At 39.8% G+C, this 18,860-nt stretch overlaps 1 protein-coding gene across 1 annotated transcript in view; it reads right to left on the bottom strand.

Moving 5' to 3' along the window:
* Positions 1-18,860, bottom strand: part of DNAH7 (dynein axonemal heavy chain 7) — a 263,832-nt gene that overhangs the window by 39,396 nt on the left and 205,576 nt on the right. The window contains exons 52-55 of the mRNA XM_075284818.1: positions 17,892-18,086; positions 5,503-5,595; positions 2,690-2,866; positions 406-567 (exon numbers count right to left, since the gene is read on the bottom strand). Coding sequence (XP_075140919.1) covers positions 406-567; positions 2,690-2,866; positions 5,503-5,595; positions 17,892-18,086 — 627 coding nt within the window. The remainder of the gene's footprint in view (positions 1-405; positions 568-2,689; positions 2,867-5,502; positions 5,596-17,891; positions 18,087-18,860) is intronic.

Below are 18,860 nucleotides of genomic sequence, written 5' to 3'. Positions count from 1 at the left end.
ACTGGTGAGGGACATTAAACTATATGGGGACACTAGTAAGGGACAGTAAACTATATGGGGCCACTGCTGGGGATTGTTAGAATGTGTTGGGCCATTTCTGGGGCACTACAGGGAGACACTAAACTGTGTGGGGCCATTGCTGGGGGGTATTAAACTTGTGGAGCCACTGCTGGGGGATATTAAATTACGTAGGGCCACTGCTGGGGGATATTAAACTGTGTGGAGCCACTGCTAGAGGACAGTATACTGTGCAGGGCCACTTCTGGGGTTATTTAACAATTATTTTGCATTGTATCAAATTTTAAAGGAATGTGGTACATCACCACATCCCATTCCTTGGCCGAGTTTGAGACCCCCGATCAAGTAGTATGGCATAGAACAAACAGTAAATTAAAAAAAACATACCTCACAAACTTTTTCCAACATTGACATCCAGGAGGTCGCCAGATGGCAGTTCTGAAGAACTACCCAACTTCCTTCTTTTATAGCTTTTTCTGTCATACGAAGAGCAATTGGTCCTTGTCCTTGCCCAAGAGACAAGGAGCTTAGCTTAGAGCCACCAAAACCCTAAAGTAAAAGGAAGTATGATTTGTAATGTTAGCATTAATCTATAGATATATCCTTCCTTTTCTTTTTCATTTAGATATCCAAAAATTAATTTGACAACCGACAACACCCAACAGAGTAACACAAAAAAGTATTTTTCTCAAAGCTTGTTATATTGTGCCAATGAATTCAGGATATGTAAATTCAAAAGGAAAGGTAAGAAGGACACATCTGTATTAGATAGAAGTTAATATACATAGAGAAAAAATTAAATATTGTATTTCATTTTTTAATACAATAAAGTCATACGAGAATATAAACATGTTAAATTTATTATAAAGTAAAATTTTGTTTTTATTTTAAGGCCCCTTTTAAAGGGGTTCTCTGATAATAGGATAAAAAAAAAAAAAAAAAACTTGCCTTTAACCCCTTCCTGACATCCGCTGTACTAGTACGGCACATGGCGGGTGTTTAACTATGGCAGGCGCCCAGAAGCCAGGCGGCCGCCATAGCCGCCGGGTGTCTACTGTTTTATACAGCAGACAACCAGTGCTAATGCCCCTGATCAGGGCCCGCACTGATTGGGGGCATTAAACCCTCTGGCACCTCGGTCAAAGCTGACTGAGGTGCCATTTTCCTGCCAGAGCCTGGACGCCGTCATTTTTGCTCTGATCGTTAACACCCGGAGTAAGCTCTAGGGCCTGCGTTACGTTGTTATGACAGCCGGTAGCCTTGTGAAGACTCCCTGGTCTGTCATTCAATTGCTTCTATTGCAGGCTATGCTAGGTAGCCTGCAATAGAAGCGTCGGTATTTTGCAATGCATTGCAATGTATTAGCATTGTAATGCATTGCATTACTGATCAGACCCCCTGGGGTTCAACACCCCTTGGGGGGTCTAACAAATGGAAAAAAAAAATTAAAGTAAAAAAAAAATTAAAAAAAATTAAAATATTAAAAGGCCAAATCACCCTCCTTTCCCTATAACACATATAACAGTACTTAAATACTATGAATACATACATGTTAGGTATCCCTGTGTCTGAAAATGCCCGCTCGACAAATCTATAAGAATATTTTTCCTATATGGTAAATGCCATAGCGGGAAAAAAAAAGTGAAAAGTGCCAAACCACCGTTTTTTCACTGTTTTGCTTCTGATAAAAATTTGAATAACAAGTGATCAAAACAAAAGCAATTCCCTAAAATGGCATAACTAAAAATTACACCCCGTCCTGCAAAAAAGACGCCCTAGACATCCCTGTACACGGCAGTATAAAAAAAGTTACGGCTGTCAGAATATGGCGACTTTTATTATAAAAAAAAATTTAACGGTTTTTGGATTTTTTTTTAAAGGGTCAAAATGTAAATAAAACCATATAAATTTAGTATCCCTGGAATCGTTGCAAAACAGAATACAGATGACGTCATTTTGGCTACACAGTGAACGTCATAAAACTGAAGCCCATAAGAAAGTCGCACAAATGCATTTTTTCTTCAAATCCACCCCATTCTGAATTTTTTTCCAGCTTCCCAGTACATTGTACAGAACAATTAATGGTACAATAATAAATAAGTTATGGGGTTTAGAAGGAGGGGAGTCAAAAATGAAAATCGAAATATGGCTTCGGTGGGAGGGGGTTGATTAACATTATTTAGGTAATTTAAAATGGCCGCTTTTCTGTTTGTACTACAGAAACCTGTCCTAAAATGTAGAGGCATGCAGGACAACAAACGGCATGAGAAAACGGGTAGTTTAAATAAAAAGAAAAAAAGACAGACATTGTTGCGCTTATACAAAGCATACTGATCAAGAATGAAGCATGGGAGTGGCATAGTCCTACGTCACACGTAAATATTTTCTATAGAATGCATACATGTACAGCCTACAACACCAACACTATTTTTTGACAGTAAGAAATCAGGTTTTTTCTTTTTGCTTTATTTAAAGCGTCAAAAGACATATGTCCTTTTAATGACACTCGTGTTAAGAAGCATAAAAAATAAATATATACAGAATATATACAGTGCTTAACACAAATCTAATGTTGGAAAACTGTGTCATTGGATGTCACACAAGACACCACAAATATCATATATTTGTATAAGGTGCAGCTGCTATTTTTGGAATATACTTGCGTCACTACCTGATCATCTGCAAATTTCAATAACGCAGCCATCGGATCAGCGCCAGGAGACAAAACAAAGATCAAGGGAGCACAACAGTGGCTGTCAGCAAATGCTTTGGAAAGATCAAATGGAGGAGGTTCAATAAACTGACGCCCCAAATTCTCTGTTACAAATTCTTGAATCATTGGAATTACCTAAATAAAGAAATATTTGTTATTTTTTGCATTCAGTAGTTTAACCTGGGGCAATGTTATTACTGAATTATGTAACTATATTTGATGTAAGAATAAACGTACAATATAGTTCTGTACTTGTGCAAAACTTTACGACAATTGTTACCTAGCAACAGCACATCCTGTTTCTAATAAAGCATCATATGCTTACAACGTGGCTTCCACATAATGGGAGACTGTAGTGCTGTCTCAATGCCCCTTTGTGTTAGAAGTTAGATAACATAAGGTAAACCAGGCTGCCTCGTCCTCTGCCTCATATGATGCAGCAATAATACGTGACACCAGGGCTTCCCGAATGTTTTACACGGGGTCCTCACCTTACAGACAAAGAGCATGTCTGGGCTTTATCAGTCTGGCCACTGTAATATCTCTGCCTTAACAGCAGCAGTAAAAATTCATATGTACAAAATTACTTATTCATATTACAGTAAGTCAGAGACTCTGCAGCCATGGAAAACAATGTGCGGCTTATAATAACATTTGTGTGAAAACTGCTTCCAAAACAGTTAGAGGCGCCTCAGGTACGAGGATTCAATAAAGGTTTTATCCTTTATGAAAACAAACACCATAGTGTAGCTTCGGCAACATCAGGACAAAATATTAAATGTCCAATATGGATGCTAATCAAACATTTACACACAAACAAACCCAAATGTAAAGCACCATGGAATTAATGGTGCTATATAAATAAATAATAATAATAATAAAATAATAATAATAATAATAATAATAAACCCTTCTTTACAGCCCCCTAGCATTAACAATGGGAGAAGTAATGATGAAAAATGTATATTAAAGGGATTCTATCATTTGGCCATTGGAAAATGGATGACTGCGCTCACTGCCATTTTCCTGTCGCTGAACAGGAGAGAAGAGGCGGAGGCAAAGATCAAGAAGAAGGCGGTGCTGGATAATTTTCTCGCAGCACAGGGGACACCCCAGTGCTGTGTGAGCGCAGGGGAACGCTACCAGTGCTGCGAGAAAACTCATTACCATAATGAAGAAACCAGGAATATATACCGAACGGCGGTGCGGAGAAGATTTCTAAAGGTAGGGGAAGAATAGCCTTTTTTAAAGGAGTATTCCCATGTACATAATCACATCTATATTTGTAGATAATTAAAGCTTAAACATTTTTGCAAATATAAGTAATTAAAAATTCTGCAGAGTTTTAAAGATTTTCTCTAACTATCTTAGTGGTGACAGTCTTTTATCTTGATTGGTTGCCAATGGTTATGACCACTAATGCAGAAACTTTCTATGGTCTGGGACTTGTCAGGAACTCAGCTATGACTTTCTTATTGTAGTTGGGTTATCAGGCAGGGACACTACATGTATCAGAAGATATCCCGGCCACAATAAAGAAATCATGGCTGATTTTCTGACCGTAGAAAGTTCCTGCAGTCATGGTTGTTTCCACTGACAACTGATCAAGATAAAAGACTGCCACCACTAAGAAAGTTAGAGAAAATCTTTAAAATTCTGCAGAATTTTTAATTACTTACATTTGCAAAAATGTTTAACTTTTAACAATCTACAAATTAAAAAATAATTATGTAGATGGGAATTCTAGAGACTAACTATTCCCACGTGGGAATAGTGGGACGTGGGACTATCCCTTTAATGATTATATGATATGATTTTGATAATGATTTGGACAATTGTGTGATTCTCAATTATTTCACTCCTATTCACATAGGAATACTAAGCTCTAATAAGAACACTTCAATTTATAATGTATACATAGACAGTATATATAAAAACAAATGTTTAAAGTGGCTGAAACGACAAATTATCTCTCTCTCTCTTTTTTTTTTTTTTTTTCCAGAAATAGCACCACCCTTGTCTATGGACTGTGTCTGTTATTGCAGATCAGCCTCATTCATGTAAACGGGGGTTGGGGTGCAATACTAGACATCATTCATAGAGAGAAGTGAAGTTTATTATATCTAAAATCTCTCACTAGAATGTACTGTATTCTTGAGAGTCTTCAGAAGCTGATACTTGTTTTTACATAAGGTATTTAAAAGTCTGAAGCAATGTAAAATCTAAATATAATTATGTGCAAATTTAAAGGAAAGAATACACCATCACTTTCAGATCGATGAGAATCCAACTGCAGGTACAACCACCAAACATAAAGTGATTGCAGATCCTTGTTACATTATATCTTCCTTCACTATAAACACTGTATAAATAATAGGCACCTATGGCACTCCATGCTACTAGAAAGGGGCAGATTTCTCCTGCCTAGATACTGTACTGCAGTGTGTAGAAAGAAGACATAAAAACAATAGTAATATTAATAATAGTAGTAATCTTGCTTCTGGCATGTCCACTTTAAATGATTATGGCTCCTGCAAGAAAATAAATACCCCGATGTATTAAATTCTTGCTCTGACTGGTGATCCTTGCTGAGCTTAAACTGATATATTCTAATAATAAGGAAAGGAAAACAAGTGTAGCATGTTTGGCGTTATAGCTTTCCGTCATGCTCCATTTCATTCAATATGCAATGTTGGTTGTTTATCTGATTTCAAGGCACTAAGTCATCGAAGCTGTGTATGATAAGACTTTTAAATTGCTACCATACTTACTTTGTCAGGCCTTAGGCATCGGATGATGAGCATCCTTTGGAACTGACCCACTTTTTCTTGCCATTCAGAAGGAAAAGCCTCATGGTGTGGTTCCTACAAGTGCAGACACACTAGGTTGACTGTATTTAATTTGTCACTTTTCATAACAGCTACAAAACGCTAAAGACAACATAAATAGCGAAATCCACTTTGTCTTTTGCAAATAATTATTTAAATAGACATTTATTCCACGCAGAGGAAGAAAGAGGAGTAAATAAAATATAAAACACACAATTATCACATTAAGATTTACAACTTTGCAGAGAAAACAGATTTGTATCACAGTGACAACTAGTAAACCAATCCTCCTTAAAGACTTAATCTGCTAATGTGAGCACAATGAATGTTTATGGCAGTTCCTTTTTCAGTTATTGAAAGAAGAAAAAAGCAAATGAAGAAACCTTAAATAATAGAAAATTATCCATGTGTGCTAATAACAATGAAGAAAAGTGAAATATTCTACATCACAGCTTACTAAACTGTCTTCAACAGTGTATACTGCAACGATCTATCCAATAATACATGATACTGCTGTAAGTTATCTCTCTATATTATAACAATGAATTCTTGTCTGTCTGTTCTCTATGCGCGACCAAACGACTAGACCGATCTTCACCAAATTTGACACACAGATACTTCAGGTGTCTGGGAAGGTTGAAGACAAGGCCCCAACTCGCTCAGATGTACCGTTCCGGAGATACAGCTTTCCCAAAACCCTGAACCACCCATTAGCCAATACAAACTTGCAAGTCTTTCGCTCATATTCAAACTGCCATACACACAGTCACTTCACATGTACAATCCAACACTGATATCCAAGCTGAGATACACGCATCAGAGGATTAGATACACAGGTCAGGACACAGTATCACACGCCAGAGGATTAGATACGCGCATCTGCACACAGTTCCACAAGCCGAAAGATTAAATAAGTGCGTCTGCACACAGTTCTACAAGCCAAAGGATTAGAAATGCGTGTCTGCACACAGTTCCACATGCCAGAGGATTAGATACACACGTCTGCACAAAGTACCACACGGCGAAAGATTAGATACATGCATCTACACACAGTTGCACATGCCAGAGAATTAGATACGCATGTCTGCAAAAAGTACCACATACTGGAGGATTAGATATACAGGTCAGCACACAGTATTACATGTCAGAGGATTAGATACACAGGTCAGCATACAGTATCACACGCCACAGGATTACATGCGCGCGTCTGCACAAAGTACCACATGGCTGAAGATTATATACACGAGTCTGCACACAGTTCCAAATGCCAGAGAATTAGATATGTGCATCTGCACAAAGCACCACACGCTGGAGAATTAGATACACAGGTCAACACACAGTATCACACGCCAGAGAATTAGATACACCCAACTGCACACAGTTCCACATGCCAGAGGATTACATACGCGTCTGCACACAGTTCCACACACTGGACGATTAGATACACAGGTCAACACACAGTATCACACGCCAAAGGATTAGATTCACGCGACTGCACACAGTTCCACATGCTAAATGATTAGATACGCGCATCTGCACACAGTTCTACATGCCAGAGGATTAGATACGCACGTCTGCACAAAGTATCACATGCCGGCCGAAGGATTAGAAACGCGGATCTGCACACAGTACCACAAGCTGGAGGATTAGATATGCGCCACTGCACACAATACCACATGCCGGAGGATTAGATACGCACCACTGAACACAATACCACACGCCGGAGGATTAGATACATGCCACTGCACACAATATCACATGCTGAAGGATTAGATACGCACATCTGCACACAGTTCCATACACCGCAGGATTACATATGTGCCACTGCACACAATACCACAGGCCAGAGGATTAGATACTCACCAATGCACACAGTTACACATGCTGGATGGTTAGATACACGCATATACATACAATTCCACATGCCGGAGGATTAGATACGTGAATCTGCACACAGTTCCACTTGCTGGAGGATTAGATACACACCTCAATACATAGTACCACATACCAGATGATTAGATACGTGCGTCTTCACACAGTTCCACACGTCGGAGGATTAAATATGCATGTCTGCACACAGTAGCACACGCTGGAGGATCAGATACACACATTAGAACACAGTTTCACACACCAGAGGATTAGATACGCACATCTGCACACAGTACCACACACTGGAGGATTAGATATACAAGTCAGCATACAGTATCACATGCCAGAGGATTAGATACGCACATCTGCACACAGTACCACACGCTGGAGGATTAGATACATAAGTCAGCACACAGTACCACACACCGGAGGATTAAATACGCACATCTGCACACAATACCACATGCCGGAGGATTGGATACGCACCACTGCACACAATACCACACGCTAGAGGATTAGATACACGCCTCAGCACACAGTACCATATGCCGGAGGATTAGATACACGGCTCTGCACAGAGTACCACATATTAAGAGTTTTACATCAGGTTTCCATAGCAACCCAGCCATTTTTCTTCACTGCTTTATGTCAGATTTAAAGGGGCAGGGCACTGTGGATGACACTGTTACACAAGGTCAAATACACACAGCTTTACTCCATGTCTCCATAACAACTGATCACAGGTTTTTCACTAATATCCGAAATGAGATACAAATGATCACATGATGTTTATGGACACACAGACACAAACAATATGCAAAATACACCAGTGCAAAAGTGGACAATTCTTATGGGGCCACTACACAAACAATAAATGAAATATACCCGTGCGAAGCCGGGTCCTCCTGCTAGTAAAGTTATATAAACCACTTGTTTGGAATCAGCTATGGAAATACATCTGGCATATTTTTCCCAATGGAAATAGGATGATCATTGGTTGAAACTTATTTGGTTATATATAAATAAATATTACAGAAGAACAAATTTTGTAAAACACCATATTAAAGAAAAATGTTAATTTCTCAGAGTCCTATCTCTAATGCTGTACTATAATTGTATAAACCATACTCAACCTTACATACAGCAGTCTTTAGAGAGGGCAAGAGAAGGAGGAGGATAGTGCGGCATAGTAACTGATTTATTGCCTTCTATCAGTCTATATAGTTAGTATAGTAGTGCCAGTGGGTTGAGATGCTGGATTCTGGTGGCAGACTCCCTTTCAGTGTAGCTGAGATTAGTAGCAGTAGCACCAGTACAGTGCCTTGCAAAAATATTCATACCTCTTGAACTTTTTCACTTTTTTTCACCTTACAACCACAAACTTAAATGTATTTTATTGAGACTTTCAGTGATAGACCAACACAAAGTAGCAGATAATTGTAAAGTTGAAGGAAAATGTTACATGGTTTTCAGAATTTTAATAAAATCAAAATCTGAAAATTGTGACATGAAAAAGTATTCAGCCCACCTATATCAATACTTTGAAGATCAACCTGTGCAATTACGACTGCAAGTTTTTTGGGGGTATGTCTCTACCACCTTTGCACATCTAGAGAATGAGATTTTTCCCATTCTTCTTTGCTAAATAGCTCAAGCTCAGCCAGACTGGATGGAGAGCGTCTGTGAACAGCATGTCAGGATACGGAGTCGCCGCGGTCTCCTTGCTGCGCGGCGTCTCCCTGGGAGACGTGTTAGGAGTTCTATTGGGTGTGCTTAGGTCATTAAGGGTTAATCTTTTCCTTGCCTTCAGTCTCCATGCCGTTAGCCATCAGGTGTGTTTCTCTGCTGCTATTTAAACCCCACCCAGGCATGGATCCTTGCCAGCCATTCACTTTGTGGTTCCTGGTCCCTCTGCTCAGTCTGATTCCCTGTCTGTTTGTATTCCATATGTTTCTTGGTTTTTAGACCCGGCTTGTATTTTTGACTATCCCTTGTCTTTTGATTTGGTACCTTTTATTATATCTCCTGGCTTGACCTCTTGCTCGTCTGACCTCGCCTTCTCTTCTGTGTCTTGCTGGGACTTGTGGTCCTCCCTGATTCCATGCTGTTTAGTCTTTTGTTTTGCATTGCATTTACACTGTGCTTTCTGTTTAGGTGTGACCCCGTGACTCCAGTCCCTAGGACTTTCAGGGCCTCCTCTTCCCTTATCCTAGCCGCCGGATAGAAGGTTAGGAGCCGTGGTAGGCGCACTTCAATTAGGAAGTGCATTGGTCTGCCTCATCTCAGATATTACAGCATAGTTACAGCTGCAGGGCCTGCGACCCCTTTTGTCATTAGTTGCACAGTGTTGCTTTCCCAGCTGTGTCACTTTGCACTGCCTGACCCTGACTCCAATCCTTACACAGCAATTTTCATGTCTTGCCACAGATGCTCAATGGGATTTAGGTCTGGACTTTGACTGGGCCATTCTAACACATGAATATTCTTTGATCTAAACCATTCCATTGTAGCTCTGGCTGTATCTTTAGGGTCATTGTCCGGCTGGAAGATGAAACTCCTTTCCAGTCTCAAGTATTTTGCAGTTTCTAACAGGTTTTCTTCCAGGATTCTCTTGTATTTAGCGCCATCCATCTTCCCATCAACTCTAAACAGTTTCCCCTTCCCTGCTGAAGAAAAGTCTCCGCGCAGCATGATGCTGCCAACACCATGTTTCACAGTGGGGATGATGTGTTCAGGGTGATGAGCAGGGTTACTTTTACACCACACATAGCACTTTGCATTTAGGTTAGAAAGTTCATTTTTTGGTCTGATCTGACCAGACAACCTTCTTCCATACTTTCTGTGTCCCCTATATACGGTAGCTCGTGGCAAACTGCAAATGGTACGTCTTATGTCTTTCATTCAACAATGGTTTTCATCTTACCACTCTTCCATAAAGGTCAGATTTGTGGAGTGCACAACTTACATTTGTTCTGTGGACAGATTTTCCCACCTGAGCTGTGGATTTCTGCAGCTGTTTCCAGAGTGACCATGGTCCTCTTGGCTGTCTCTTTGACCAGTGTTTTCCTTGATTGATCTGTCAGTTTAGGTGGACAGCCATGTCTTGGTAGGTTTGCAGTTGTACAATACTTTTTCAATTTTTTGATGATGGATTGAATGTTGCTACTTTGGATGCTCAAAGCTTTTTATAACCTAACCCTGCTTTCAACTTCTCCACAATGATATCTCTGACCTGTCTGGTATGTTTCTTGGTCTATATGATGCTGTTTGTTCACTAATGTTCTCTATCAAACCACTGAGGCCTTCACAGAACAGGTGAATTTATACTGAAACTAAATTACACACAGCTGGACTCTACTAACTATTTAAGTGACTTCTGAAGACAATTGTTTGCACTGGATTTTATTCAGGCGTATTAGAGTACAGGGGCTGAATACGTTTGCACATCACACTCTTCAGATTTTTTCAGGTTGCAAGGGGGCCTTGAGGGTAAAATGTAACTATCCCTATTACAATCCGACTTCACAATAAACTGCAGCAGGACACGGGAGTCTATTTGCTGCTCCTTTCCCACCACTTTCCCTCCTAAGTAACAGGCGACTTTGGGGCTGTAACCTCTGAGTGAACTGACAGTGGCACAGGAGGCACAATAATATCATCATGTTACCTGGACCAACGTGCAAACTCCTTAAGTCATATTAATGTAAGTGCCAGAACTGTGCTTCGGCTATCTCCGATACTCCCATTGAATACATCTAATTGTAGAGTTTATTACTGAAATTATGTAGAGACTAATTCTAAAACAGCATTTAGTAAACTGTATTTTGTACAGTATCTTGCCACAGTATTTTATTTATAATGTACCATCCATCTGCTTTCCCATTGCTTGATACTGCACTAGTCTAACTTCTCTATCACAGAAGTTCATCACATATGCTTACCCAGCATGCATTTCTGTGAAAAGCACTGCTTGATATTATGCAGTATATTCACTTATTAATTTATTTGCCCTCTTATTCCCACTCTCTTCTGACTATATCGAGTATAAATATAGATAGATACAGATATACAGATAGATACATTCTATCTTTAGAATAGACCTTTATAGTAGGTTTACGGTTTCCTCCCACACTCCAAATACATACTGATAGGGAATGTAGAATGTGAGCCCTATATGGGACAGTGACTATCAATAGCTGTAAAGCACTGCAGAATATGATGGCGCTACACAAGTAAGCATAATAAATAATAATAAACAATAGAAATGAGCGAACAGTGCAATATTCGATATTCGTTTCGAATAACCCCTCAATATTTGACTATTCTAACGAATATCGAATCCCATTATAGTCTATGGGGAAAAAAGCTTTGTTTAAGGGGAAATCACTATTCGACTCAGGAGGGTCACCAAGTCCACTATGACACCCCAGGAAATGATGACAACACCTCTGGAATGCAACTGGGACAGCAGGGGATGTATATCTGGGGGCATCTAACAAGCCCAAGTCACTGTTTTACGCCACTAATAATGCGGGAGCTGACTTTTTCCCATAGGAATGAATTGACCAGTGTTGATTGGCTAAATGCCATACAGTGTACAGCATTCGGCCAGTCAACGCAGGGTCTGCTGAAGGAGGCGGAGTCTAAGATAAGTCCACATCAGTCTCCATTGTGGTCCGATCTCAGGTGTAGCAGAGTTCAGCGCACAGCGGGAGCTGACTTTTTCTCATAGGAATGCATTGACCAGCGTTGAATGGCCAAATGCCATACAGTGCACAGCTCAGATGTAGCAGAGATGTAGCAGTGTACTGCTACATCTCAGATGTAGCAGAGTTGAGCACACAGCTCTGCTATACCTGAGATGTAGCAGAGCTGTGCGCTCAACTGTTACATCTGAGATGTTGTAGACCTGTGCGCTCAACTCTGCTATACCTGAGATGTAACAGAGCTGTGCGCTCAACTCGGCTACACCTGAGATCGGACCACAATGGAGACTGCTGTGGACTGATCTTAGACTCCGCCTCCTCACAGACGAGATTCCGGCAGAACCTGCGTTGATTGGCCAGTGCTGTACACTGTATGGCATTCGGCGAATCAACGCTGGTCAATGCATTCCTATGAGAAAAAGGCAGATCCCGCATAACGCAAGCTGCCAGGGATGCCAACTAGCATATTATGGGCTGCCACGAGATGTTCTTGCAGGTGAAGTTTGAAACCTTGCCAGCCAGAGCTAAATGCGAGAGTAAGTTCAATGCAAACACATTGTGGCAGCGCACCATATGCTAGTCGGAATAGCTGGCAGCTTGCAGTAAGCGGGAGCTGACTTTTTCCCATAGGAATTCATTGACCGTACTCTTGCATGTATCTCGGGCTGGCAAGGAAGGTATATAGAGCCCCAAAGAGCTGTTTGAGTAAGATTCATACCTAAATAAAGCTAATTCCTAGCTAACTCTGCCAGTACATCTATCCCTGTCTAGTTCACAGTCTAATATGAACTGAATCTGAAATCCACTATTTGTATAAAGTGGAGGTCACCTGATTTAGTCAGCCAATAACTTTTTCCAATTTTTTTTCGATGCCTCCATTGTCGTACTTCCTATCCCACCTCCCCTGCACAGTTATTGGTGTAAAAAAAGCGCCAGGGAAGGTGAGAGGGGAAACAGATTTTTACTGTGTTTGCCTCCGTTCGCTCATCTCTAATAAATAACACTAAGTAATTACAGGTATATAAAATATAAATGTTAATAGCGAAATATCTAATGAATAAATATCCCATAGGAAAGGTAGATTTTTTTTATATAAAATAATATAGTTAATTTATGTAAAATACTTATTGGTAGGTAATACGCAACTTTGCATTATAATGGGGCCGTATGAGCGCCAGTATGTTTAGATTAAAGCATTCTATGTAATAGAAAGATCACACTAACTGAAATTGTATATTTATGGAAAGGAAAGCAGAGGAACAGAAATCTCTGCATAGATCTAAAGGGGTCTGACCAGTCCATGAATATCCTTTTCTTCTAAAAGTCAGTGGTGACAAGAGATCAAAGACTTCTCCAAAGTTATCTTCTCACACTTAACACACTATGAAATAGCAGATCACTTTGAATGAATTTCCCTTTTCTGCTTGTACATTCTGACATTACATATACAGTATATGTAACACCTGCTCAGTGTTTTATGCATAGTGCTAGTTTGAACTGCTGGTACATTATTTAGGGATTTTCTTTTTGGTGTTTTAGTCCTTGTGTCCTGCACTGGACATACAGCAGACCTGCCATTAAACATACTAAAGCACCAACATTAATATAGATATTTCCTAGAGTGTTCCTTTAAACTGAAATACTGAAATATAGTTGGAAGCAAAGTAAAGAGAAATTATACAAGACCTGCTCACATAGTAATGTTCCTATGAGATGGAGTTGTGTCTTGCGTCCTTGTTTTAAAAGGATTTTTTCCAAGATAATTATAAAAAGTGCTCAAAGACAGGTATTGGGATAAAATGATTAAATAAACTATACACAGGGCCACCCAGTGGCTCAGTGGTTAGCACTGCAGCCTTGCAGCGCTGGAGTCCTGATGTTCAAATCCTGCCAAGGGCAAAAAAACACCTGCAAGGAGTTTGTATGTTCTCCCCGTGTTCGTCCCATAGTCCAAAGACTTACGGATAGGGAAAAATGTACATTGTGAGCTCTATGTGGGGCTCACAATCTACATTAAAAAAAAAGAAACTATACACAGTCATTTCATTATTTACTTCTTCTAGAACCACTGTGCCAGGCCTTCCTACCAGGCTTCTTTACTTGGTACCATGTACCACACTTCACCAGTGAAGTGAAGCACTGACAGTATAGTAAGTGAGCAGGTCATTACTGTAGCCAAATAAACAAAGTATGGTGGGGAGGACCAGATCAGCAGCACTGAATGTGACAGTAATGTCAATGGGTGAGTACAGCGTTGTTTCTTGTTTTATCACAATTCCTGGCTTTGGGCATTTTTTATAATCTGAGAGATATCATGTCTGTTTTCTATAGGTCTACATTACGATAGAGCCAATTATGGAATGACAAAAAGTAGGTTTTTAGGCCTTAAAGGGGTTGTCCCGTCACAAGGATCCTATCTATAATGCTTGTTATTGTGAATGTAAGACTTTTCCTAAATACATTGCTTCAGCAAAACTGCTTTGTTTGTTCACTATATTACTTTATTCATTTTTTGGTGGTCACTGCCCTGACCTGAGTCAAGTGATGTATCAGCCTGCTCTCAGGGGGGAGGGAGGAGGGGCTAAGTGCACGGGAGCGAGCCTGGAGGGGGGGAGGGGTAGTTTACCTTTTGGGGGAAGGGGCCGCCAATGCAGGGTTAGACGCCGGCACAGGTGAAGCCAGCAACATCGCTATGCTTCTGCCCTGCATGAAGCAAGCAGCGGCAGAAGCAATGCTGTTAATCCGCTCCGGGGTCTGTATTTGCATTGTGAAGGCTAGACTGGTGTATGAGCGCGCACGCAGGGCCGGCGGCATCTCACCGCTTGGCTTTGCATATGTGACCCCGCCCACCAATGACGAAACAAAGCCGGAAGACAGAAGATTTCAGAGAAACGAAGACGGGTGAGTATGCGACGTGGGACAACACCTTTAAAGCTTTATGGTATATAATAAATGAATAGTAGTTTATTAAGGAGCAGAAGGTATGCATTATTACTACAGCATCATCTCATTATCATATCTGTCAATGTATATAAAGCAAGTCTCATTTTATTATGTCTGCCATTGTATGTACTGTATTACTACAGCATCATCTCATCATCTCTTGGAAGGAATATATACCTAATTTAATACTAGGAAATTCTAAGTTAGGGGCTGTCTCATAATTTATCACGTGTCCATTACCAAGCTTCTGACAAAAAAGGCTAAAGATGGGCCACACGGTGGCTCAGTGGTTAGCACTGCAGCCTTGCAGCGCTGGGTCCTGGTGTTCAAATCCCACCAAGGGCAGAAAAACCATCTGCAAGGAGTTTGTATGTTCTCCCCGTGTTTGCATGGATTTCCATCCCATATTCCAAAAAGACATACTGATAGGGAAAAATGTACATTGTGAGCTCTGTGTGGGGCTCACAATCTACAAAAAAAAAAAAAAAGGCTAAAGATGACAATTAGGATTGAGCATTCGGGATTGGAAAAGATCGGACTCCGATCGGCGATCGCGTAAATTTCACGATCGCGATCGGAATTTCGACCCGATCTTTTCCAGCGGGATCGAGATCGGAGGATATCTCAAGATCGGCTCAACCCCAAAAGTGACTTTTCCCATAGAAAAGCATTGACTAGGGTTGAGGATCGGGATGGGAAAAGATTGGATTCCGATCGGCGATTGAGCAAATTTCGCGATCGAGATCGGCTGGAAAATGATCGGAAATCGGATTTTAAAATCGATCTTGAAATCTCAAGATCGGCTCAACCCTAATGACAATCATTTTATGATCATTTTACTAATGTGGATTTTAATGTAGTTGTAAATGTAAAGGTTTTACCGAGGCAACAGTCGTTTTAGAATTATTTAATTCCAGAGTTGTTAGTAACTGAGAGAATATTTTTTGTTTTGTTCTTCTAGTAGTCAAAGAATTTCAAAAGAACACCTTCGCCTCCATCAGGTTCAGTGATACAAAAGAAAAAGAAATGAAATCTGACCATTCCAGTGTATCTTGAATGAAGAAAAGAGGGAACAAGTATCTGTCTACTAAGAGCATGCCTAATAATAAACTTAAAGTCAAGATAAAGAAAAACATTTAAACAAGCCGAATGAAAAACTTGCATGAAATCTACTGTACGAGAAGCCCATTTATTTGTGTTACAAAATCCTAACTTCATGAATTATAAATTATTATATTGTATTGCATGACACTAAGAAAAATGCTATTATCTTGTAAATGGTCTCTAAAAGTGTACTGAAAATGAAAAATTCTTCTAGACAAAGAGATATAGTTATTGTTTCCAAATGTTCACAGGACAAAATGAATAAAAGCACCAGAATGTAGGCTGAAAGCTGCAATGAATTTTCTAAATATATATATATTATTTTCACACATTTACAGCCATAATCATTTCACATTCTGTGTTGAACATACCTTCATAACTGCTGACAGATAATGAGACATATGACAGCATCCAGAGGCAGAAAGAAGAAAAAAGACTAAAAATGACTTTCTACATAAATGTTTAATATTGGCCCTAAAACATGAAGGATGGCAGTTGACAATTCCATATTACACAATGTTAACATGTACATGACTATTTTTCCCATCTTAATTTAAAATACAATAAATTTACAATACAATAAAGACGACAATTACAAAATATTCCCTATACAGTACTTGACTTGTAAAAGACCACAAACATTAAAAGTAGTATTCCAACTACAGCATTGCTAAGCCATCCAATTGTATATGTAAAGCACTGGTTTTAGTGCTGTGATTATTAATTTATGTAGTAATTCAAACCAAAACTTACATGGAATGTTTGTTGGGCATTACTAGTGAATGTTATTTTTACTGTACCGAAAATCAGCTCAAAAGAAAAACATGACAACATTCTCCTCTATGCTCCTGGACCATTTCTCATCAGCAGCCATATTTGCAGAATTAACAATGGTTAGTGCAGCATGTGGCTGGTGTATGTATGAGGGAACAAAAATAAATGCCCTACGTACCAGGAGAAAACACTATTTTGTTTACTGTGCACAACCGTCAAATCCATTTTAAGGTGCTATGTCAACCACAGTGTAGAGACCGGGTGTCCTTGTGGCGACTGCAATGCACACATAAAGTCATATAGGACTGGCAAAGTTCCCTGGGAAGAAGGTATGCAAAATAAGTCTCCCCAAGGAGAAAGGAAAACTGTTTTTATCATGCCTTTTATCAGGCCTTGTGATATAACTAAGAATATAAGCCAAACCAAAAACCTACTTTATCTATAAAGAAAAGCAACCCATTTATCTTTAGAGGTAAATGATCAGACATTGACTTAAAGGGTAGCTGGAAATAGAGACAGTTTTCCATTGTCCAACAAGAGAGATACTTTGTGGGTCAACCACTGGGCACGTGGTTGGAGCCTTGATGTCCCCCTAAAAATTAACTATGCACCTTAAAAACTCAGGGATCTAAAAGTGAACAGAGATAGTGAAATCAGTAAAAGTATTTTAAGCTGGAAACAACACATGTAATTCTGATTGTACTGGCAATACTTGGCTCTGTTTGACAACTTAATTCAGTTACGGGAAAACACCTTCAAGGCTTTTAGTTAGTGTCAATGAATATCCCACATAACAGGAGCTACACTCATGTTAAGAATAATACAGATAACAGAAATATATAAAATCGAGAAAATAATTCCTCTTTGTGTTTGTTTTCAAGGCTTGCTGTTAAAAGTGACTACATGTAAACTACTGCACCAAAAATTGGAACTCACCAAACTATCGTACACTGTCTTCCATCCATCTTTAAGTCTCATAAAATCCTTCCGAATTCCTTTAAATCTAGGAACAGAGTCAAGGCGGCATATTTCATCCCATGATTTCTGGGGCAGCCATGTGCATGGATTGGAATGGGGATTGTCCAGCCCTAAGCCACCGGTCAGCAAAAACATCCATTCTTCTTCATCGATCTAAAATAAAATGTTACAAGTTTAACAATGCTTACTGAAAAAAATAAAAGGGGACGTTCTGCTGGAATACAGATAGGGGAAATTTATTAGGACTGGCATTTTATATGTCAGCCCTAATAAAATGTACACAAGAGAACGTGCCTGCAACTTACATTCAGTGTATTTTCTGGTAGTGCACCATGAACTGAAATCTACACCATCTACAAGCTGGCATAGATTTCAGCTACAATGTATAAAGGGATATTGTCACTCCTTAGGGAGAGACCACCATATAGGTGTGTGGAGACTTATTAAGCCTTTAGCACTCCACTTCGCAAAGGACCATGGGAAGAATATGCAAATCTGTCTTCCATGATGTAATTAGGAAGTCAGCTGCTGCTGCCTCAGTGTTGCAAACCAATAGAGGGCGCTCACTGGAATGTGCAAGCCTGTCTTCCCTGATGTAGTTAGGAAGACAGAACTCCAATGAAACGGCCGTCCTCGATTGAGAGACTATACCTGGTAATAATCCCAGCATCATTGCAAAACAAAGGCCTCTTGGAAAGTCGAGCATGATGCGAAGGGGAACAGCCTTTATTGGGTTATTTCACTGGAGTTCTGTCTTCCTAACTACATCAAGGAAGACAGGCTTGCACATTCCAGTGAGCGCCCTCTATTGGTTTGCAACACTGAGGCAGCAGCAGCTGACTTCCTAATTAAATCATGGAAGACAGATTTGCCTATTCTTCCCAAGCTAAAGTGTATGTCAACTTTCTGTTATCCATTATGGTAAAT

The sequence above is a fragment of the Leptodactylus fuscus genome, chromosome 8 (assembly GCF_031893055.1).
Source record: "Leptodactylus fuscus isolate aLepFus1 chromosome 8, aLepFus1.hap2, whole genome shotgun sequence".
In the NCBI taxonomy this organism is placed as follows: Eukaryota; Metazoa; Chordata; class Amphibia; order Anura; family Leptodactylidae; genus Leptodactylus; species Leptodactylus fuscus.
Note: the sequence above shows the minus strand (reverse complement) of the source record. Positions and strands in the feature narration are given on the sequence as shown.